At 41.8% G+C, this 24,736-nt stretch overlaps 1 protein-coding gene across 1 annotated transcript in view; it reads right to left on the bottom strand.

Annotated features, from left to right (window-relative positions):
• Positions 1–24,736, bottom strand: part of LOC122539417 (limbin-like) — a 173,184-nt gene that overhangs the window by 136,013 nt on the left and 12,435 nt on the right. Inside the window, exons 3-7 of the mRNA XM_043674234.1 lie at positions 18,942–19,090; positions 14,982–15,047; positions 7,447–7,633; positions 4,990–5,099; positions 3,329–3,394 (exon numbers count right to left, since the gene is read on the bottom strand). Coding sequence (XP_043530169.1) covers positions 3,329–3,394; positions 4,990–5,099; positions 7,447–7,633; positions 14,982–15,047; positions 18,942–19,090 — 578 coding nt within the window. The remainder of the gene's footprint in view (positions 1–3,328; positions 3,395–4,989; positions 5,100–7,446; positions 7,634–14,981; positions 15,048–18,941; positions 19,091–24,736) is intronic.

Genomic DNA, 24,736 nt, shown 5'->3' with positions numbered 1-24,736 from the left:
CGCCTCGGAACACTTCAACCCTAGGGCATCAATGTGGATTTCACCAGTTTCCTACCAGCCAATCTTCCTTCCGACCTATCTGCTCCACCCTCCTCTCTGACCTATCACCTTTATCCCCACCTCCGTCCACCTACTGCACTCTTAGCTGCCTTCTCCCCAGCCCCACCCCACTCCCATTTATCTCTCCACCCCAGAGGCTCCCATCCTCATTCCTGATGAAGGGCTCCTGCCCAAAACGTCGATTTTTCTGTTCCTTGGATGCCTCCGGACCTGCTGTGCTTTTCCAGCACCACTTTAATCTTGACTCTGATCTCCAGCATCTGCAATCCTCACGTTGGCGTACACCTATTAGCACCAATATTGTGCCTTGCTTTCCCTGTTGCAAGTGATAATGGTAGCATCACGCTCAGTTGGAAGTCAAAGTAAAAGCTTCAAGTAATGATTAGCATCATTCCATCTGCAGGAAAGGATGGGAATGCAATGTCAGATCAGGAAAACGTGAGGAGATCAGAGTTGAAAGTGTGGCTCCACATCCGACAGAAATTTACTTGTACTTCCACCAATGTCATCTACTGTGTCTGCTGAACTCGAATGTGGTCTCCTCTGCATCAAGGAGACAGAACACCAACTTACAGATCGTTTCAGAGAACATCTGTAACACTCGCACCAACCAACCCCACTGCCCCATGGCTGAACACTTCAACTCCCCCGCCCAGTCCACCAAGGACATGCAGGTCCTGGGCCTCCTCCATCATCAAACCCTAACCACCCGACACCTGGAGGAAGAATGCCTCATCTTCTGCCTTGGACCCCTGCGACCACACAGGATTAATATGGGTTTCACCAGTTTCCTCATTTTCCCTCCCCCCCACCTTATCCCAGTCCCAAACCTCCAACTTGTTCACTGCTCTTGGCCTGTCCATTGTCTTTCCCATCTATCTGCTCCACCCTCCTCTCTGACCTATCACCTTTTCCCCAACTTCATCTACCTATTGTATTCTCAGCTACCTTCACCCTCCCAACCCCACCCCTCTCCCATTTATCTCTCAGTCCCCCAGCCCACAAGCCTCATTCTTGATGAGGGGCTTATGCCTGAAACGTCGATTCTCCTGCTCCTCAGATATTGCCTGACCTGCTGTGCTTTTCCAGCACCACACTCTCGACTCAGGTAAGATCAGTCACCCGCTATTCTTCTTCTGATGGTTGAACAAGCCGGTTTTGGAAAGACAAAATCTGTCTCGAGAACCACACATGAAGTTGTCCTTTGTTGCTGTTGCTGAATGATTTCTGCTGATGCGTTTTTTGCTTTGCTATGGAGCCACTGAAACCGGTTGCAAGGGTGGTAGTGAATTCTTACCTAAAGCCTGCGTTGCTATTTGTATTGATTGCCAGCTCCAGTTTCTAATTTGTCCTCATTGATTTTAAGAGCTTTCAGATCTCTTTTGATAGCATCCCTCGGTCTGAGCTTTGGGCACCCCGCTAGCCTCTTGATCTGAGCTACACACCCAGTCTCTGTATATACCCAGAGCAGCAATGCCTTCCTTTCCTTTTAATTCAAAACTCACTCATTGCTGGAGCTTCGAACCTTCTCATGGGGATTGTACAGTCCTTCCAGCAATACCATTTGCTTTTTGTTTCACGATAAAATCTCATGCTGCTCTTTTATTGCTCTTCTCCTCGGTAGCCTCTGTTACTCTTTGTTTAAAAGTGGTTCTTTCTTTTCTAAACCATTTTACATTACACTCCTCAGGCTGGATCCACAATATTTCACATGTCTTAAGGCTCCATTGTAGAGACCATCCAAACGTTAGGACGGTTTTTCAAAATGTATGCCACTAATCGACAGCAGCTATCATAGAAGGTGGTTTACATTGTACACAATGAATGTGTCATAGCCTCTCTGTAAGGTCCCAGTCTTGTACTTATTTATCAAAATTGTAATAGTTTGCATTCAGAAATCCATATAAAGTTTCATTTTTTGGATGTTTCTACTCTCATTGATCACTGCCTAACACATTTTAAAAGGTGGAATTTAAATTCGGATTTAAGAAAGATCACAATGTTAACATTCTGAATGGGTCAGTATTTTTGACTGTAAATCTTCAACTGGACTAATGAAGCATGCTCTTATCAGTAATAGGTACATGATCATGAAATAATTACATGACTGATTTCCCACTGCATAGCTCAGGTTCATTCAGATCTCAATGTCTAATATTCAAAATCCAATTTTGAATCCAATGTGATAAATTACTGCTGCCGAGAATTTTTCATCCTACATGAAAAATGCATTAATTATTTGCTTTTATTGTATAGGGCAGCAATACAAAATTATGTAATTATAGTGAAGAATATCAAAACCTGGAGAACTGTAAAAGTGTTGGCATCAAATACTTCCAAAGGTTTTGCAGCTTGGAAAAGAAACAAAGTAAGCTCCAACTATGTCTTAATGCAAAAAGTATTACCTCCTACAGCTGGCTCCAATTTAACAGATGTTATTTAATGTAGGCATTGGAGGTCTCACCCACTGACTGAATAGGCAGGGAGAGCCTCATATCTCCTCCTTATGGTAAGTGCCATTAAATTCAGTGCCAAACAGGCACTTAACTAGACAGCCCTGTGATTGTGGACCCTGAGGGTTGAAAACCTTGATCCTGAGAGGAAGAGATGGCTACTGCCCACGAGGCTAAGGCATCCAAAATCCAGGATTGCAGAAAGATCCCAGGCCACAGTGACCTACGACAGGAAGGAGGTGAGTCACAGGGGAGGGTGGAGGGGATCGGCAGCAAGAAAAAATGTTGCGTGTCAGCGATCTGATGGTACTGTGGCTTTAAGATGTATATTGGGTCATGGCTTTTTTATAATGAAGGAAGGTGGAGACAGAGGCATCAATTAGCGGTGGAACAGGTAAGCCTTCCACAAGCCTTCCCACAGAGATGGGAGGCCATGGGATCCCCAGCCATCATCCTCCCCAAGTTAACGCACCATTACAAAACTTGCCTTGGGAATGGACTCCAGCCAATGTAACAGACAGTGCAATGCAGATACTATCTCCAAAATGGCACTATCGCAATTAATTTCATTTGAGATCTTCCAACTAACAAAAAAAACTTGCATATTTCCATTAGAGATAAAAATCAAGCTCCACTAACCTATTTCAGTGCTTAATTCCCACAGTGAATTAATATGATATTAACAGATTGTCCAAGATGCGCACTTTCCAAAACTGTACACCAATATCAACATGCAATCAAGCATAACTTCAAACAACAGTACTTAAACTCATGGTAATCAAGATTGAAAAATCAAATCCTATAAATCAACTTACCTCAATTAAGGCCTCCTTAGTCAGCATGAAGTCTGCCACCAAGGGTTCAATCTGAATATGATCATCCTGACAAGACAGTTTTGGATTTTAGTTATCTTATGGTTTGCCCACATTCAATATCAACAGTTACAGTCAAGTTCAAGTAATATACAATAATTAATTCCTGTATGGTAATTGCCAATCTGGAAATAATTAGCACACATGAACAATAAAAAGCAGAAAGGTCGCACATTGTTGGGATTAAGTTATGCGAATAGCCTTATGAATGTCAGGGTTGTATTTAACAGGGAGAAGTGTATTATTTTCTCCATGGTGCCAGGCAATTCAAAGCATCTCTATACCACGTTAGAATGTCCATTCAAAGCAATAAAGCAGGAGCCTAGTTCCCATTCACCAAAGGTGCAAACTACAAATATGAGGTTGGCAAAGGAAAAGTAGGTGGGCTTTTGGATGTATTGCCAAATTATTGAAGTGAAACACTTCAGAAAATATTTCCATTAAGGTGACCTTAGTTTGCCTTTACTTGCAATGTTAATTAGTCCCTATACCTACTAATGAATATAGAGGCACCAGAGAGGAACACATACTTTAATAAGAACAAAAAATAAACATTGATTTGTTTTTGCAATTAGAGGTTGCTTAGGACATTTTAAGATAATTTGGTTAGAAAAGCATAAGCTTTAGGAGATATGACTGGGGTATTTATAATAATGATGAAGCATTAGATGGGTGGCATGGTAGCTTAGTGGTTACCACCACTGCCTCACAGCGCCAGACATCTGGGTTCAAGTCATGCCTTGGGTGACTCTCTGTGTGGAGTTTGCACATTCTCCCTGTGTCTGATAAGGTTTCCTCCCACAGCCCAAACATGTGTAAAATAAGTGGATTAGCCATGGGAAATGTAAGGTTACAGGGATCGGGTAAGGGGATGCTTTTTGGAGACTCGGCATGGACTTGCTGGGCTGAATGGCCTGTATCCACACTCTAGAAATTCAATGATTCAGACCTCACAATACTTCTAAAAGGAAGTCAATAGTAGGGAGAAAATAGAAAATAAACTAGCAGTCAGAGTGGAGGCTAGGAAGTCTTTATACTCTCAGAGGACGGTTACCACATGGAACAGGTTTAGGTATGATACAGTTCTTGAAAGAAGGACAAGACAACCAGAGGATCTAATAAGTTAGCTACATTTAGTGTGTGATATACCAAGATCCCAAAACCAAAAGGGCACTGTGCTAATGCACTGGAGTAGAAAATGTTCAGTGGAGGATTCCAAAGTGGGTTAAAAGTATTGAAACACCAAACTTACAATAAAAGAATAAAAGGATCTTGAGCTATTATAATTTAAAAATGTTTAGTGAAGGCAGTGATAAGTTTTGCCAGGTGGAAGCATATTTGGTACAAAATCAGAAAGAATCAGAGGGTGAAACAAATTAAACCGGACTTTCTAAATACATTCTCATATTCCAGAGTTATTATGGAATAAACCACTGCCTATTGCAAAACATCACCAGCAAATCATGTCAACGTTCGAAAGGATTTGCTTTCAGACCTTCTCTTCTTTCATGTAGGAAAGTATTTGGCCTGAGATCAATATCCAGCAATGGAAACTGCTTATTTAGTAAGCAGTTAGGAGATGAATTAATCTTTAAATAGAATACCTGAGACATCTTGCCAAAGTTGAGGTAGGCAGGTAATGACATGTTCCTCCAATCCTTCAATCCGCCAGTATTTAATACTGCAGTATAGTTTATTACAAAGTATTCACCAGCTGATAGACAAAAGATGAAATGGGGAATGTTAACACATGTGCCCAGAAAGGTTTGTAGAATAACTCCTTTGAACCCAGTATTCTCATGATGGTCTGTTTGTTATAATGTTGTCTTCTAATCCATTCAGAAGTCAAATAATGCACTGCCAACTCAATTTAGTTGATTATTTTGAAGGATAACTTTGTGAAAAAACAACATAAGTTATTCTTTTCCTTCTTTTTTCTTTTTTTTCCACGGATACAGCCTCTTAACAACATGATTAACTGCTCACACTTCAACTGTTCAACTCGATGGTAAAGCTTGTCTCACAGTCTAATTATATCCCTGCATGCACATTGACCACCCATTCCACCAATCGACTAGAAATAGTCATAATATCGAATGAACAATTCCAATTCCAATTCCCCAGAGGCAAGCTGGGGAATTTAAGTTGAGTTAGCTAAGACTGGAGATGCAAAAACCTCAAGGGCAAATTCTTCCAATATGCATTTTAGAGGTGATCGATGTGGAAGTGAGCATAATTTCTCTTTGTGGGTGGGGTCAGCTTTTCTTGTGCAATTATTTGGTTGTTAGCTCATTGCTTATGCATGGTTAAGGAGCATTGATACCCTTGTAGGGGATGGGCAGAAAGTCATTGCCCCCATTGTTGGTTCAAAGGGCTGAAAGTCCTGGCTTTGTATTCAAAGAACACCCAGAAGTGGCAAATTTAGAGAGCTATGCAGACTCATGGAATGATCGCCTCCTGCTAGACACTTTTCCACCCTTTCACCCTTTCCCAATCACTGACCATGCCCACGACACTCAAGTCTCTCTCCCTCCTGCCCCAAGCAACCAGCATGATGGCAGCCCATTCTCAATCATGGCATGGCATCAAGAAATGCTCCCCAAAGAGGACTGGACAGCAGTTACTCATTCCAATGCCAACAAGTACAGCACCTCTCGCACGTCTCTTTTATGCAGTTGAAATGTGGAAGGCATGTAGTGATCACTTGCAGTGAACTTAATTGGGAAGGCGAACTTAATTCTGGAGGGTTGGCATTTCAATGAGCAGGTGAGACATGCAAATTCATGGACAAAAAACAGACACAGGAAGCATCTGCTCTTAAAGTTACACAAATTTAATTGTAAACACCCATCTCACTGTCCAGAACCTGATTTTAGGCTTTCCATTCAATTAAGTTTCCACCTACCTTGCTTCTACTTCCAGCAGCAACACAAGGTTCCCAATCCCAGTATCAGTAATAACGACTATGAAACCCTAAAATGCACTTTGGGAAAGGAAACTTGCTGTCTTTATCTGGTCTGACCTAATAATAATAACAGACCCACTGCAATGTGGTTGACTCTTAAATACTCTCTGCTCAGCATATCTCAGTTGTGGACCTATCCCAAACATTTGTGAAAGCTAATGTCACTCCAATATCTGGACCACAGCAGCAGTTCAAGATGACACATCATCATCATCCTCCAAACAGCAATTAGGATTGCCAATAAATGCTGGCCTTGCCAATGACGCTTACATCAGGTAAACATATTGAAGTAACTAATCAGTACCAGAGGACCAGAAGAAAATATAGACTCTCTTGCCCACTTCCCTTAATAAGCAAAAGCTCATTCCATGAAGAAAGCCAAGTAAGGACCTTATATGGATTCAGTCATGAGCCCAACAAAAATAAGCAGTAGATGCTGAATCGTCAGCTAAACAAAAAAATTCAGCTGCTCTGTCAAAAAGACTCCTCAGGGAGGAGACAATGACAGATGGAAATGTCAGGGACTCGTAACCAAAGTGCCCATGTAAATGCACTGGAGAAATTGGCTTCCATCCCAATACAGCAATGGATGGGGTGGGATGCTAAAAAAATTCAAATCATTGAATGATCTGGAATTGAAAGCTAGCCTCAGTAATAACAATTACCAATCGTTGTTAAAAAAACCCATCTGCTTTGCTACTGTTTTTTAAGGAAAGATATCTGGTCTGGCCTAGATCTAATTCCATATCACGGTAACTTGGTTGACTCCTAACTGTCCTCTCAAAGCCATTTAGTTCAAGGGTAATTAGATATAGACAACAAATGCTGGTCTTGTCAGTGATGCCCACATCCCATAAAAGAACAAAATAAAACACTACAAAATAGCAAATTCCAGAAATCACTTGAAATTACAAAATAGCAAAATATTTGACCATATTATGAAACACAAAGTAAGATATCCATTATGTTTCAATGCAACACTCATAAATACCCACTTGCAAAAGTGTTGAATATGTTTTAATTTTTTTTTTAAACTAACTTGTGACATGACTTTATCACATTGAATAAATAAAGTTGACACATAGGGGCAACATACCTTGAAGAATGTCTTTGGTGTACGTCTGGAACCCCAATTCAGTGTCTTTTCCCATGTTACTTTGAATGCTTAGACCACTGATAGCATCTCGGATAGTAAGCTGAGAAATGTTATATGTGGATTGCACATCCAAACTGCTTATTATTAATTTCACAGTCACTATCTGGGATTCATTTCTTCTGCTCACCTGAGAAAGAGTACTATGTTAATACATGCATTTGGTTCATATATTTAAATTTATTCAACATCAAAGAAGCTCAGCTCAGTTATGTACAATTCTACAACTTTTGTTTAAAGCCCGATGGAAGTAATTTTGACAACCTTGTTAAATGCCTTTCCGGATGCTTTTCACCCAGTGACTCTGTAGCAACCTGGGGTCCATTTAAGGGACTGCACTCAGAGTAGCCATATTGTGAAAAGAGGGCATCAACCATGAACATACTTGTGAAAATCCCAGTGCCAATTAATGGCTTACACTTTGGATGCTTTTGCTGCAGTCCTTACCAATATGGCGGATGACACACTTGCATGTATGTCTGCACACATGGCCCACCATACTGGACATCAAGGCACTGATTTTTATGATTGTAAAGTGGGGAAGCACTAATAAATCTCAAGTTCAATATCACCTGTAAAGGAACCGAATAAATATTTCAAAAGGAAACAAGCCAGGAAATTAAATTATACAACATTCCTCCTGTTAAACGGATGTAACAAGCTTAATAGTCTTCACCTGTGCTGAATTTTACATTGTCCTAGAAATGGAACATATCCACGCCAACCATGAAAATAAAAGCAATTCAATAAACAATGTGCTGCAGTGTCACCCAGTGGTTAGAGTCATCACTGAAATTTTAATATTTTGATCTTCAATAGACAGGTTTAATGCACCATCTAATGGTTAAAATAATCTATAGCAGCAGAACTTAACCATCAAACCAAACTTCAAAATTGCCATTACTTTCAATATGCCCCCATCCCAAAAACAAAAAAAAGTTAGTTTGACATATCAGCATTTTTAAGTTAAACTTTTCACTATGAATAAAATTAATTTCTTTGTCAAACAAGGGTGGCACCATCTTTCTAGTGAGTTTTCTCCAGGTCACATCCTCCAACATTCACGATTTGCCGAACGACATCAGATTTTACTCCAGGGCAGGGTGAGGAGGTGAGTCCCGACTCTACTTCAATTAGAGCAGGGATTGTACCATGTACTAACCATCTAGCCAACAGAATTAACTTGTCTCCAAAAGAGATCTTAAACCAAGCATGCTACTATTTGTATTTTAAAATGATGCACAGCAAGGTCTCACAAACATTAAGGTGATGATGACTAGATAAGCTGTTTGAAAGATGTTGACTGAGGAATAGATTCTGACTATGACATCTGTTCTTCAGATAAATTGTGCAAAGGGATCCTGCACACCTACCTGAGAAGCCATATGGGCTCTTTCTTTAATGTTTTACCCTAAAAGGGCGCTCGTAACAGAGTGATGCTTTCAGTGCTACAAATGCGCAGGAGTACCATCTAAATTTTATGTTGGAGTCTCTGTACTGAACTCAGTCTTGTGATGCTGAGGCCAACACAGAATCCTTTTCTGCATCTTTTTTTCTGTCTGAACAAAACCAGAAAGAGCAAAGGAGAAGAAGTCGGATTCTAACTTAAAATTAAAAGTCTGTTAGTACAAATTCTAGAATGGGACTATAGTTAAGATTCCACAGGCTGGTCTTGCACTGTTGCTGTTGGTTGCAAGTAGGTTAGGAGGCTGATTGAAATCAGCATTACAAAGGCTCACTGTCACTTTCAAGTACATCACTTTCAGCGGGCAGAGAACTGGAAGAAGGAAGGGAAATAAAATAATTTAAACACAGAACACAATCTGCAGGGGTGCAGAATAAAGTTCTCAGGATAATCACCACTTATTTAGTAATTAAACTGTTAACTTAATATCCTCTCCTGCGGTAGTACTGACTGTTAAGAATACCAAATAAAATACTTTCCCCTACAGTGATGAATATTGAGGTGTTGTCCAGCACAATTTACACAATGTGACATGTTTTAAAATGAAGTGCCAATAAACAGAATATAGTCTGAATTGCAGTAAGGCTCTCACTTAAAGACTGAAATGGTCACCCCTAGTTTTCATCAACATGAAATCTAATTTTAATGGTCTCTTTTGTGAGTGAACTAACACTTCGATGCTTACAATTTTCTGCCCAAACAGTTTTGACAATAACAACTGGTCTTACACAGCACAGCAAAAATGTAAATGCAAAAATAAAACTCTGAGGATTATTTAGCAGGTAAATGCAAAAGCAAAAGGAAATTCTTGGCAAGCACGGCAGTGCCGGTAAAGTAGCGCCAGCAAGGCAGCACCGGTAAGGGAGTGCCAGCAAGGCAGTGCCGGTAAGGGAACGCCAGTAAGGCAGTGCCAGCAAGGCAGCGCCGGTAAGGGAGTGCCGGTAATGGAACGTCGGTAAGGCAGCACCAGCAAGGCAGCGCCAGCAAGGCAGTGCCGGCAAGGCAGCGCCGGCAAGGCAGGCGCTGGTAAGGCAGTGCCGGTAAGGCAGTGCCGGCAAGGCAGCGCCGGCAAGGCAGCGCCGGCAAGGCAGGCGCTGGTAAGGCAGTGCCGGTAAGGCAGTGACGGTAAGGCAGTGCCGGCAAAGCAGCACCGGTAAGGCAGCAGCAGTAAGGCAGCAGTGGCAAGGCAGCGCCGGTAAGACAGCACCAGCAAGGCATCATTGGTAAGACAGCGCCGGCAAGTCAATGCTGGTAAGGCAACGCCGGCAAGGCAATGCCGGCAAGGCAGCGCCAGCGAGGCAGCGCCGGTGAGGCAGCACTGGTAAGGCAGAACTGGTAAGGCAGTGCCAGCAAGGCAGCACCAGTAAGGCAGTGCTGGCAAGGCAATGCCGGTAAGACAACGCCGGTAAGGCAGCGCAGGTAAGGCAGTGCCGGTAATGCAGCGCCAGCAAGGCAGCACCAGTAAGGCAGTGCCGGCAAGGCAGCACCAGTAAGGCAGTGCCGGCAAGGCAGCACCAGTAAGGCAGTGCTGGCAAGGCAGCACCAGTAAGGCAGTGCCGGCAAGGCAGCACCAGTAAGGCAGTGCTGGCAAGGCAGCACTGGCAAGACAGCGCTGGCAAGGCAGCACTGGTAAGGCAGTGCCGGTAAGGCAGCGCCGGTAAGGCAGTGCCAGCAAGGCAGCACCAGTAAGGCAGTGCTGGCAAGGCAATGCCGGTAAGACAACGCCGGTAAGGCAGCGCAGGTAAGGCAGTGCCGGTAATGCAGCGCCAGCAAGGCAGCACCAGTAAGGCAGCGCCAGCAAGGCAGCACTGGTAAGGCAGTGCCGGTAAGGCAGCACCGGTAAGGCAGTGCCGGCAAGGCAGCACTGGCAAGACAGCGCTGGCAAGACAGCACTGGTAAGGCAGTGCCGGTAAGGCAGCACCAGTAAGGCAGTGCCGGCAAGGCAGCACTGGCAAGACAGCGCTGGCAAGGCAGCACTGGTAAGGCAGTGCCGGTAAGGCAGCACCGGTAAGGCAGTGCCGGCAAGGCAGCACCAGTAAGGCAGTGCTGGCAAGGCAGCACTGGTAAGACAGCGCCGGCAAGGCAGCATTGGTAAGGCAGTGCCGGTAAGGCAGCACCGGTAAGGCAGCGCCTGTGGAGGGGGAGAAACAGGGCTGACAGTTAGGGTCACCTTTCCTCTTGTTCTTTTTCATCTGCTACAAATCCATTTTTATTTACCCCACTGCAAGTGAAAAGTCATTGACCTGAACGCTGTTATTCTCTCTCCACAGAAGCTAGCTTATCTGTTGATACTTCCAACATTTTCTACTTTTAATGATAGCAAGAGAAAACCCTGAATTTGAAGTTAAAGCATGAACTGGGATTAATGTAGGTCACACTTTTACATTAAATGACAAGTCAAGATACATGACATTATTAAAAGTTTTTCAGTCATTTAAGACCAACTCTAACCTATGAAAATATTGTAGTTATTAATACTTAACATTACATTAATGAATGTTTATCATGGTGACCAAAAAGAAAACTTCTATACTGTAAGAATTTTACTAATTTTTGTGAGATCACCTCTCATTCTTCACAAGGCTAGAGAATCCAGACCTAGTTCCCTCAATCTTCACTCATAAAACAATCCTGCTATCCCAGGGATTAATTTGGGTGAACCGTTATTAAATTCCCTCTAGGGCAAATACTCTATATCTTCCCTTAGAAGAAGAGACAAAAACTGCACATAATATTCCGGAAGGTCTTACCAAGACTACACAAACAGCAAGAAATCTTTACTTCTGTTCTCAAATCCCTTTGAAGTGAATGCCAGCATACTCTTGCCTTCTAATTGCTTTCTGCACCTGCAGGATACCTTTCAGTGACTCATGAACAATGAAACCCAGATCCTTTTAGACACCTGCACTTCTCAACCTCTGACCCTTAAAGAAATATTTTCCTTCTACAAAGTGAATAATTTCACACTTGAAGTTTCATCCCCTCCATCCGACAACTCAATTCTCTCTGTTCCTGTTTTCCACACTTCTTAATGCTAAGAAAACAAATCTAAATTTAAGTCATGCAGCACCATGTCAGCTGTGCACTTAAGTTCCAATACGAACAAAAGCTGATACTAAGTTTTCTTTTTTATTTTGTCGGCTTTTCTCTCTCTAGGTGTCCATAAAGCATTTCTACTTGCACTGCGGCAGCTTTGGAAAGATAACAGCATGGATCAATACAGCACCAGTTAAAGGAATATCTCAAGCATATACCGCTTTGGCACTATAGTGCCTCAAGGTCTCAATATCGATTTCCACAACTTCAGAAACTGAACGTTGGTTCTCCATTTTTATTTTTTAACATTCTCCCCAATCATGCTCCCCCAGTTTTCTTTTTCATCTTCTTTGCTTTGCTCTTAGTAGAGAGGAGCCAGTCTCTTTCTTCCACACCATAATTTGTACGCATTTTTCCATCTCCTTTTTCCCCTCTTTCATCACCATTAATGTGGAGGTGCTGGTGTTTTTGGACTATAACCTGTATCGTGTGACTTCTGACTTTGACCACCATTAACACCTCCTATGCCTTTTGCACTGGCCCTCTACACCATCTGATCCCCTCAATCCTCTGCCGTCTCTGTCAAAAGTATAAAGCAAAAATGTCCTACATCTTTCAGTTCTGAACCGGAGTCAGATTGGATTTGAAACGTTAGCACTGTTTCTCTCTCCAAATATGCTGCCAGACCTACTGAGATTCTCCAGCATTATCAGTGTTGTTTCAGATATCCAGCATCCTCAGTATTTTGCCTTTATATGGCTCCAGCCTATTTCTCTCACTTTTATAAAAGAAACTGACTGTCCTGTCAGTCAAAACTTTTGCTGCAATTCTTTATGAATTTTAACTCAAAATCTTGGTTAGATACAGAAGAGATTCCATACATATGTTTCAGTTGCATGCTTTCTACAAATCACGTAAATGTAACATCTGTATTTCTACCACATTTCTTGAATATTGCTTTTTATTGAAATAAATAAAGCTCTTAGCTATCCCCTGTCCCCAAAAGGGCTGACTGTTGTTGTGTTTATTATTCCACAGGCTTTGATAAGACTCTAGAAACTTACTCAAATGATTTGTTCTTCATGTGTGCATTTAGACAGCAAAGGTTGCTAAAATGGCAAATTGGCTCAGAGGTTAGCACTGCTGCCTCATAGCACCAAGGACCCAGATTTGAATCCAGCCTCAGGCAACTACCTGTGTGGAGTTTGAGCAATCTCCCTGTGGCTGTGTGGGTTTCCTCCAGGTGCTTGGGTTTCCTTCCCCAGGTTAGGTGATAAATTGCCCACAGTGTCCAGAGATGTGCAACCTGGGTGTGTTTGCCATGTGAAATGCAGGGTTATAGGAATAGAGTAGGGGTAGGGGCTGGAACTGTGTCTGGGTCTGGGTGTGATGCTCTTCAGATGGTTGGTATGGACTCGATCTGCCAAATGGCCTACTTTCAAACTGTAGGATTTCTCTCATTCTAAGTTAGTGACCACTCAATGCCTCATATCCACACATAATAAGCATCTGGAGTCACTGGATTGGGAACTGCTGGCATGAAGCGATTATTTTATGAGGCCAGGTTGCTTATCTGTTGCTGTTTAGAAAAATGAGAGATCTTATTGAAAGACAAGATCTTGAAGGAATTTGAAAAGATGGATCTTGATAGGATATTTCCCTTTGCGTGAGAGACCACATCTAGGGAATAATATTTAAAAACATGAGGATGTCCTGGTTAGGATGGAGAAGGGTATACGTTTTTTTCTTTTCATTAGTCCATGGAATTGTCTTACCCAGACAGCAGGAGGTAGGTCACAGTGATTTCCTTCAAAGCCCACATATAGATTCTTGACTGACAAGGAAATCAAAAGATATGAGGTAGTCAAAAAAAGTAGAAACCACACTCAGATTAACCACAATCTCATCAAATAATGGACCAAACTAGAAGGGCTGAATGGCCTACTCCAGGTCCCAAGTTATATGTTTGAATGGTCACAGTTTTCTATTTGGCATTCCAGGGCTTAAGACCAACTGCAGCTGTTGACTCTGAAAAGGTAAGGCCACAATCCATACTTCCATTTAGGTGGCAAAGCTTAATCAGGATTAGCTGTTGGTCTTCAGTGCCTGAAAGACCTATTGTGTATTGCTCCTGCTGTTCTTCCTAGTTTACAATTCCAATGTTCAATTTGGACTTGTCTAGTGTACGGCAAGTAACTCTGCTCTATCAAACATTTTAGGCAAAAGTGAGGACTGCAGATGCTGGAAACCAGAGTTTAGATCAGAGTGGTGCTGGAAAAGCACAGCAGGTCAGGCAGCATCCAAGGAGCAGGAAAATCGACGTTTTGGGCAAAAGATTCCTGATGAAGGGCTTTTGCCCGAAAGGTCGATTTTCCTGCTCCTCGGACGCTGCCTGACCTGCTGTGCTCTTTATCAAACATTTTGTCATGCAACTTATTCCAAAGGTAACCACTCCTTCATCAACTGTACAGGCAGCTCCCCAATATTACAACTTCAATCTCCTTGACCCGGCAAACTCTGTGATCCAACATGTTTGTTGGCATGAACCCTGCTTCCCTGTACTTCCTATTATCAGGTAGTAAATCTGAAGTGCTTCTGGCTTTCCAGAGTTGTGATGACAGCTAAAGAGATCCTCTATATATTTGAAAATATCTAAGTTTTAAATTCTCATTTTATTTCACGTAACATTTTTTAAAATGAGTTTTAAAACTCTCATACTGATTCTGACAGATGACCTCCCATTCTGCAGTAAATTCTACAGCCTGGGAAAGGCCATACAGATACCACCTATAACTTGCTTGAAACTGGTTCAGCTGGAAATAGGCAAACTCCTAAAACTGATGAATTAATTCTCTTCCTGAATGAGCGTTTCAGTCATTACGATGCTTAAAGACAACAGGCTGCAAATAAAATTGCCTTTGGTTTCAGCCACCTTGATAAATGCTGCCAAAATGCCACAGTCAAATAGGAAACCTACCTCGGCGCATTTCTGAAAAGTCAAGTTGAAAGGTGAGGAACTTGCAGATCCTTCCATGTTTCTGCGCTGTTGAAAATACGAGATATAAGATATTATTGCAACACATAACAAACAAGTTAGCTAAGCACCAGCTCCTATACAATCTTCATGTCTCCAGTTGGGACCTAGCTCCATTGACTCTATCAAAAGATATGAGGTAGTCAAAAAAAGTAGAAACCACATTCAGATTAACCACAATCTCATCAAATAATTGACCAAACTAGAAGAGCTGCAATCCTGTGCACCCAAGAGGAGTAGCAGCGGAAGTGAGTACAATTGGCAACACGGGGCCAGCGAACCGGGTTCAATTCCAGCCTCGGCCCACTATCTGTGTGAAGTTTGCACGTTCTCCCCCTGTCTGCGTGGGTTTCCTCCAGGTGCTCCAGTTTCATCGCACAATCCAAAGATTAGGTGAATTGGGCATGCTAAATTGTCCCATAGTGTTCAGGGATGTGTAGATGAGGTGCATTAGTCAGGAGTAAATGTAGAGTATTACAGTAGGGGAATAGGTCAGGATAAGTTACTCTTCGGAGGGTCGGTGTGGACTTGTTGGGCCAAATGACCTGTTTCCACACTGGAAGGATGCTATGAAGTTAAGAAATCATAGGATCAGAGCCTATAGATTAAGCCACATTCTCAAATACTGTTTCAAGATATGTATTAACCAGTCTTATACTTAACAATTCCAATCAAAATGAGAAAAGATATTCCTGGGCAATCTCAATACCATTGATCATTGTTACACAAAAAAAAAATCACACCTGGTTCACTAATGTTCATCAGAGAAGGAAATCTGCCATCTGCAGCTGGTCTGGCCTACATGTGGACTCCAAAATCAAAAGCAATCAATTCTGAAGTGGCCCAGCAAAGTACTCAGATCAAGAGCAGTAAATATTAGTCTGGCCAGCAATGCCCATATCCCAGAAGAGAATAAAGAGAAAATAAGTAAGAATTACTAAATTATTGTTTTAAGGCTGGAAATTCTACAGGAAAGATGTTTTCAGTTTGTATTATTGTTGAATCCCAAAAGAAGGAAAACTGCTTTGCCAAGAATAATGAAAACAGAAAATGGATCAGAGTTAAAATGAACATTTCAGTTCTGTGACTTTGCATCAGAAATGAAAAATTAAAAACACAATGAGTTTTGTTCAAGTTATTTCAAGGCAGCTACATATCTACTGGCATGTGTAGGTTCTTTTCAACAGTTATAGTGTTATCATAGAGTCATATAGAATCCTACAGCACAGAGACAGGTCGTTTGGCCCAAACTGGTCCATGCTGACCAAAATGTCCATCATCGCTAACCCCATTTCTCTGAACTTGGCCTTCTAAACCTTTCCTATCTATGTATTTGTCCAAATGCCTTTTAAATGTACCCATCTCAACCACTTCCATTGGCAGCTCATTCCATATGCATACCACCATCTGTTTAAAAATGTTGCCCCTCAGGTTCCCTTTTATTCTTTCCCCTCTAACCTTAAACAGATGCCCTCTCATCCTTGATTCCCCAACCCTGGAAAAAGACTGAATGCATTCACCTTTCCACTCCTCTCATTATCTTATACACTTGAATAATATCCCCTCTCAGTCTCCTACGCTCTAAAGAAAAAAGTCCTATCTTGTTCAACCTCTCCCTATAACTCAGTCCTGGCAACATCCTTGTAAATTTCTTCTGCACTGTCTCCAGTTTAATAACATCTTCCCTATAGCAAGGCAACCAAAACTGAACACAATACTTCAAGTGTGGTCTCACCAATATCCTATAAAACTGCAACACAACTTCCCAATTTCTATACTCAGTGCCCTGACTGATGAAGGCCAGTGTGCCAAAAGTTTTCTTCACGGTCCTGTCTACCTATGACTCCACTTTCAAAGAACCGTGCACCTGAACTCCAAGATCCCTCTGCTCCACTGCATTCCTTAAGGCCCTACCATTCACAATGAAATTCCTATCTGGATATGACTTCCCTAAAGGCAAGACCTCACAGTTATCTATATTAATCTCCATTTCTCATTTCTGGGCCCGTTTTTCCAGCTGATCAAGATACTGCTGCAATTTCTAATAACCTTCCTCACTGTCCACAACACCTCCTATTTTAGTGTCATCAGCAAACCTACTAATCAAGCCTTGTACATTCTCATCCAAATCATTTATGTAGGTAATGGGCCTGAGGTACTCCACTAGTCACAGGTCTCCAGTCCGATAAGCATCCTTCCACTATAATTGTCTGTTTCCTACCATCTAGCCAATTGTGTACCTATTTGCCAGCTCCCCCTGAATTACGTGTGATCTAACCTTCCAGAGCAGCCTACCACATGGAACCTTATCAAAGGCCTTAGTGAAATCCATATAGACTACGTCTACTGCCTGCCCTCATTAACCTTCCTGGTCACTTCAGCAAAGAACTCTAATAAATCTGAGGCCTGATCTCCCATACACAAAATCATGCTGACTATTCCTAATCAAGCCCTGTCTTTCAAATGAATGTATGTCTTATCTCTCAGATCTTTTCTCAAGTAACTTATCCACCACAGATGTTAAACTTACTGGTCTATAGTTCCCAGGCGTTTCTTTGCAGTCTTCTTGAATAAGGGAACAACATTCGCTACCCTTCGGCCTTCTGGGACCTTACCCGTGGCTAACAATGATCCAAAAATATCAGCCAAAGCTTCTTGCAGTGTTCTTGGATATATCTGGTCAGGACCAAGAGATTTATCCACCTTCGTACATTCTAATACATCTAACACCTGTTGACTGTGATATGGACTGTCTCCAAGATATCACCACTAACTTCCCCAAGTTCCCAATGTCTTCATATCTTTTGCCACAGTAAACACAGAGGAGAAATATTCATTGAGGATCTCTCATCTCCAGCGGTTCCAATCATACATGTTCACTTTGATCCTTGAGGGGCCCTATTCTATCTCTGGTTATTCTTTTTCCTTTATACTTCAAGTACCTCTTTGGATTCACCCTAATCTTTGCAGCAAAGGTCATCTCGTGCCCACCTTTCGTCATCCTGATTTCCTTCTTTAGGAAACTCCTGAATCCCCTGTATACCTCCAGGGATTCCCTTGATCCCAGCTGCCTGTACCTCAGCCATACCTCCATTTTTTCTGGCAAAAGCCTCAATATGTCTTGTCATCCAGGATTCCCTATTCCTGTTGCAGAGTCATACAGTACGGAAACAACCCCTTCAGTCCAACCAGTCCGTGCCAAATAAAACTAATCCCACCTGCCTGATCCTAGCCCATATCCCTCTAAACCTTTCCTATTCATGTACTTATCCAACTGTCTTTTAAACGTTGTAATTGTACCCACATCCACCACTTTCTCAGGAAGTTCTTTCCAAACTCGAACCATCCTCTGTGTAAAATAAAATTTGCCCCTCACGTCTTTCTTAAATCTCTTTCCTCTCACCTTGAAAATGTACTCCCTAGTCTTGAAATTCCCCATCCTAGGGCAGAGACAATTAACATTAATCCTACATAGTCTATACCCCTTATTATTTTATAAACTTCTATAACGTCGCCTCTCAATCTACTATGCGCGAGTGGAAAAAGGCCCAGATTTTCTTTATAACTCAAACCTTCCATACCCAGCAAAATCTTATAACTTTCTTCTGAACCCTCTCCGGTTTAATAATATGCTTCCTCTGTCTGGATGACCAGGACTGGATATGGTATTCCAGAAATGGCCTCACCAATATTCTGCTCAACCTCAACATGACTTCCCAACTCCTGGACTCAAAGAACCTGGATACCTTTAATGCAACTTGCAAGCCATTAGACAAAGCAAGTACCAAAGATGTAGCCCCTGTAAAAGGATGACAGCATGTGATATTTAAATAATGCACCCTTTCCTTGCTCTCTCAACATTGCTGGATTTGCGACCCATTGGAGTGATATTGCTGTGCTCACCTTTGGAGGGGGCTGTGACTCTTTTATCTGAGGCTCGGCTGGTTTGGTCCATGACACGAGGGAGAAGAATACCGAATGGCTCCAAGTGCTGCCTGACGCTGCTGAGGTTAGAGAATGGTACGGATGTTTCTGTGTCACAATCCTTAACCCTGTAAATAAAAAATGGAGAAAACAGATGCAGCAATAAATCCCTTCAACACCAAAATCAGATTGAGCATTAATCAAACTTGACAAAGTGTAAGCACAGTCAATTGATTTGGTATTCTGAATGTTTTTCTAATTTGACTGTAATATTGTGCATTCTGTTCACAGCCAGTAGAAGAAATTGAATGGACATCCCAACAGCAATGCTTTCATTTCACAGAGGAGATGGTGCTGGACTGGTAAGCCAAGTGTCCAGCTTAATAATTGAACCTATAGAATACATACACAGACAGGGAGACCTGGGATGGATAATGGAGAGACATGGGTTGAAATTCCCTTATTGCAACTGGCAGGATTAAGATTCAAAATCTGTAATAGCAGTAATTGTGCCTGAAAAAAAAATTAAATCGTGCAACTTATTCGAAGGGATACATTTCCTCACTTAATTGTACAGTCACCTCTCAAATATTACAGGTTCATCTGACTCACTAATGCTTTTTAGAGAAGGAAATCTGCTGTCCCTAAATAGCCTAGCCTACATGCAGCTCCAGATCAATGGCAATGTCATTGATTCTTAACTACCCTTTGAAATGGCCAGGTAAGCCGCTCAAGTCAAGGGCCATTTGGGGCAGGGAAATAAATGCCAACTTAGCTAGTGGTGCCAAATCCCAAAGAACATACAACTGGTATTCTGTCGCATAATTATCTATGAAATGAAAGCCTTAAAAGTGTATTTTTTTCAATGATCAAGCAATTTTTAAAAATTACATTAAAACTACAATTGGAACAGGAAATTTCCTTGAATAGTTGCACAAAATTGGCTAGCAGTTTATCAACCGGATTTCAGGTTGTTGCATCATCAGTAACATGCCCTAAGATAGGCCTGAAGAGGGTAGGGAGCAAGTGACCAAGTGGGTGGGAGGCAATTTTGTGTAGAGGATGACAAGGACTGGGAGAAAGGCAACCAGGACAATAAGCAAAGCAATTGATGTGGAGGTGACTGGAAGGAGAAGATGAGGAGACAGATTGCCTCCATACACATTTTAAAAGTTGAGTTTGCTAATTGCAGCCTTTAGGAATCGCTGCCTGGCCTAATTTTCTAGGATGCAGCTGGTACCTCACCGCAAACTCATTTTGCAGTAGACGCCTTGTCATTGCGTATGTATCATTGCACATTGCTTTGCCTGCAAGTGAATTTTCTGACCCTCACCAATATGGCAGGCACCGTAGTTCCATTTCATAATGAACATGCACTTCCTGCCCTCCATATTGGAAGCCTGCTGAGGTGTGGTGACCCTCAAGTTAAACTTCTACAAATTGTTCCTCTCTCTCTCTTGAGAGAGAGTAGCCCTGTGGTCCTCTGACACTATAGTGACTTTCCCTTTATTGGAAGTTGAGGAGCAGGTCATTCAGTACCCAAAGCAGGTGCTGCACAGCTGTAACAAGGTGATGATCCCATTTAATAGTTTCATTGAGCCGTGGAAAGGCAGAAAAAGAAGAAAAGTACTTGAAAACAGCTAGATACAGTCGAAAAATAATAATGCAAGATAACTGAAAAAATAAAATGCTTTCACGTGAAATCTGAAAGATTCATGAACATACAGATATACAAAAAGGTGAACTGCTGCACACAGAATCCCTGGAAAAAACTGTTTATTGAAATTTCCTGAGTAAAAAATGTCCATGAGTAAAAAATATCGATCTGTCTCCCCTCACATAGCTACCTAATGCATTATGTGCATTTCCAATGTCTGCTTCAATGAATGAAGTTACACATGAAAGCAGAATGGAGAGATCTTCAAGAAAGGAGAGTAACATTTTTAAAAATTAAAATATGTATTTATTTAAGCCAGGTGGTTGGCTTACAAAGGTCAGCACAAATCTGCAAGTTACTAGAAAGGTTTTAATAAAAAGCTATAAAAACATGCTTTCACTATCATATGGGAATTTTAACTGGATATTAAATGGTGTTTCAATAGCAGTTGCAGCAAGAATTAGAGGAGCTTTCCAAAGATGGTAAACAGCTATGTAGTATATGTTTTAAAAGAATACTTTCTTTAAAAAAAGACTGTGCTTGATCCAAGGTTGACCAAGAATAAAGACACTGTGGTAGCAGTTTGAGTAGAGAAGCAGTGACATGGTCATAAGGCTCAGGCTAAGAAAAGGGTAACAGTGGGATTACACCATTAATTTTGGGAAATACTGTGCACTTCCAGATTTGTTGGACATGCACGAAAGAAAATGGGCAGAATGTAACTAAATTAAAGAGGATAAAAGAAAATTAAGGAAGGGGGTGAAATGTGTTGTATTATCAGAAATTGGAGGAAAAATGATGTCTAAGAAATGCAAGTCCACAAAAGGACTGTAAAAGACAGGCACAGAATTCAGGGTACAACAGAAATAGAAATATTGAAGAAAGCTCCCATTCATATACTATTTTGGACAATCTCAGGAATGCTGCAAAGCACTTTTTTATCTAACTAAGTACTTTTGAAGTGCAGTTGCTGTTCTAACATAGGAACTCAGCAGCTATTTTAAATACAGAATCATAGAATCATACAGCATAGTAACAGGCCTTTTGGTTCACCATGTCTATACCAACAAATAGACACCAAACTACACTAATCCCATTTACCTGCACTTGGTCCATAGTCTACTAAGCCACAGAATTTTACATACTCATCCAGATGCTTCTTAAATGTTGAGAGAGCACCTGCCTCCTACACACTATTAGGCAACATGCTCCATATATCTACTTTTTCTTGCTTCAGATCTAGGTAAAAACAATGACTGCAGATGCTGGAAACCTCAGATCTAAACCATTTGCTTCTCATCGTAAAGTTATGCCCTCAGTTTTTAGATATGTCTGCCATGGGAAAGACATTCTCATGATCTATTCTGTCCATGCCTTTCATAAATTGGTAAACCTCAATCAATGTCCCTCTACTCCAAGGAAAACAAACCCAGATTATCCAGTTTCTCCTCAAAATTAAAACTTCACTTTGAATGTCCTCTGCACCATGTCCAGTGTAATGATGTCTGTTCAATAGTGTGGCAATCAGAACTGCACATGATATTCAATCTGTAGCCTAACCAAAGTTTTTGTACAAGACTTCTTACTCCTATATTCTATGTCCTGGTTAATAAAGGCAAGCATCCCATATGTCTTCTTCACCACCCTGCCTACTTGTGCTGATACCTTCAGGGACTTGAACACCAAGATTCCTTTGCTCCTCAATATTCCTAGGGAACAACCATTCACTGTGTATATCCTTCCCTCATTAGACATCCTAAAATGCTTCACCTTGCACTCATTAGGATTAAACTCTATCTGCCATTGCTCTGCCCAATTTACCAGCCGATCAATATCAGACTGTAGCCTGAGACCATCCTCTTCACGATCAACAATACTCCCAATTGTCATATCATCTGCAAACTTATTAATTAAACTTTCTACATTCACATTCAAGTAGTTAATATACATAACAAACAGTAAAGATCTCAGCACTGATCCCTACAGTACACCACTGGTCACAGGATTCCAATTACAAAAACAACAGTTTGTAAGCCAATTTTGGATCCAGTTTGCCAACTTGCCTTGGACCCCATAGACTCTTACTGTTAGGACCAGCCTTCCATGTGGAACCTTGTCAAAAGCCTTACTGAAATCCATGTAAACCACATCAACTGTACTACTCTGATGAATACATCACCTTTTCAAAACACTCATCTAAATTAGCCAGACAGAGCCTTCCTCTAAGAAATCTGTGCAGACTATGTCTGATCAATTCTTGCCTTTCCAAATATTGATTAATCCTGTTCTTCAGACTTTTTTCCCCAATATGTTCCATACCAGTGAGATCAGACTATCTGGTTTGTAATTACCTGGCCTATCACTGCCCTTTTTGAACAAAGGAACCACATTAGCTATCCTCAAGTCATCTAGCACTTCACCCGTGGCCAGTAAGGTATGAGATATCACCACCAGGACCCCAACAATCTCCTCCCTTACCTCCCACAGCAGCCAGGGAGACATCTCATCAGGCCCTGGGGATTTATGCACCTGTGAAAGTGCTAAAATATCTGACACATCCTCCTTAATAAGGTGTTCTAGAACCTGATCATCCCAACTGGTATCCCCAGCTATAATGTCTTTCTCCTCTGTTAACACAGATGAGATATATATCATTTAACACTTCATCCATGTCCACTGGCCCCATGTATAGGTTACTCCTTTGGTCTCTAATCGATCCCACACTTTCCCTCATATGCTTAATATATTTATTTAAAACTCTTGGGGTTTGCTTTGATCCCCGTCTACCAAAGATATTTCATGGCTTCTCTTTGTCCTCTTAGTTTCCTTTTTAAGCAACCTTGTACACTCTCTATACTTTGGAAGGGCCTCCTCTGTTTTTAATGTGCTCTACCTGACACGTGCTTCCTTCTTTTTCTTTATAAAATATCCCTAGTCAGGACTTGCTGTCCTTGCCTTTCACACTTCACACCGACCCTGAATTCTTACTATTATACCTTTAAAAGACTCCCGCTTTCCAAGGTTAGACCTTGCTCCCAAGTAGACTTACTTGCTGGTCACTGCTTCCTGTTAATGTTTGTCAGATCCTGACACATGATGTTGAAAATTTGCCTGCCTCCAACTTGGACACTTAGCTTTGAAACTGTTATGGTCACTATCCCAAAATTCTCACCCACTGAAAGTTCAACCTCCTGACCTGTTACATTCTCTACGGTTAGGTCCAGCATTGCCCCATCTATGACTGGACTATTTACGTACTGGCATAAAAGGTCCCCTGAATGCACGTTAAAAATTCCACCCCATCTAATCCTTTCACTCTAAGGTGATCCCAGTTAACGTTAGCAAAGTTAAAATCCCCTACAACTATAACCCTGTTTCTTTCACATCTTTCTGTGATAAATTAGATTAGATTAGATTAGATTACTTACAGTGTGGAAACAGGCCCTTCGGCCCAACAAGTCCACACCGACCCGCCGAAGCGCAACCCACCCATACCCCTACATTTACCCCTTTAACCTAACACTATGGGCAATTTAGCATGGCCAATTCACCTGACCTGCATATCTTTGTGACTGTGGGAGGAAACCGGAGCACCCGGAGGAAACCCACGCAGACACGGGGAGAATGTGCAAACTCCACACAGTCAGTCGCCTGAGGCGGGAATTGAACCCGGGTCTCTGGCGCTGTGAGGCAGCAGTGCTAACCACTGTGCCACCGTGCCGCCCAACTACATAAACTACATATCTGCTCCTTTATTTCCCTCTGACTGTTGGGAGGCCTGTAATAAAATCCCAACAAAGTAACCTCCCTTTTTTTATTTCTAAGCTCTACCCAGAAGGCCTCATTTCAAGACCCTTCTAGGTCACCCTCTCTCATTACTACAGTGATAGTTTTCTTTATCAATAATGCAATGTCCCATCTGCCTTACATTCCCACAACCCACTATTATGCCTGAAGCTTCTATATCCTGGAATGTTGAGCTGCCAGTCCTGTCCTTCCTTCAGCCATGTCTCAGCGATTGCAACAGTATCATATTCCCACTTGGTTATCAATGCTCGAAGTTCACCTGCCTTACCTGTCAAATTCCTTGCATTAAATGAGATACACTTTAGCTTCC

Source organism: Chiloscyllium plagiosum, chromosome 32 (genome assembly GCF_004010195.1).
Source record: "Chiloscyllium plagiosum isolate BGI_BamShark_2017 chromosome 32, ASM401019v2, whole genome shotgun sequence".
In the NCBI taxonomy this organism is placed as follows: domain Eukaryota; kingdom Metazoa; phylum Chordata; class Chondrichthyes; order Orectolobiformes; family Hemiscylliidae; genus Chiloscyllium; species Chiloscyllium plagiosum.
Note: the sequence above shows the minus strand (reverse complement) of the source record. Positions and strands in the feature narration are given on the sequence as shown.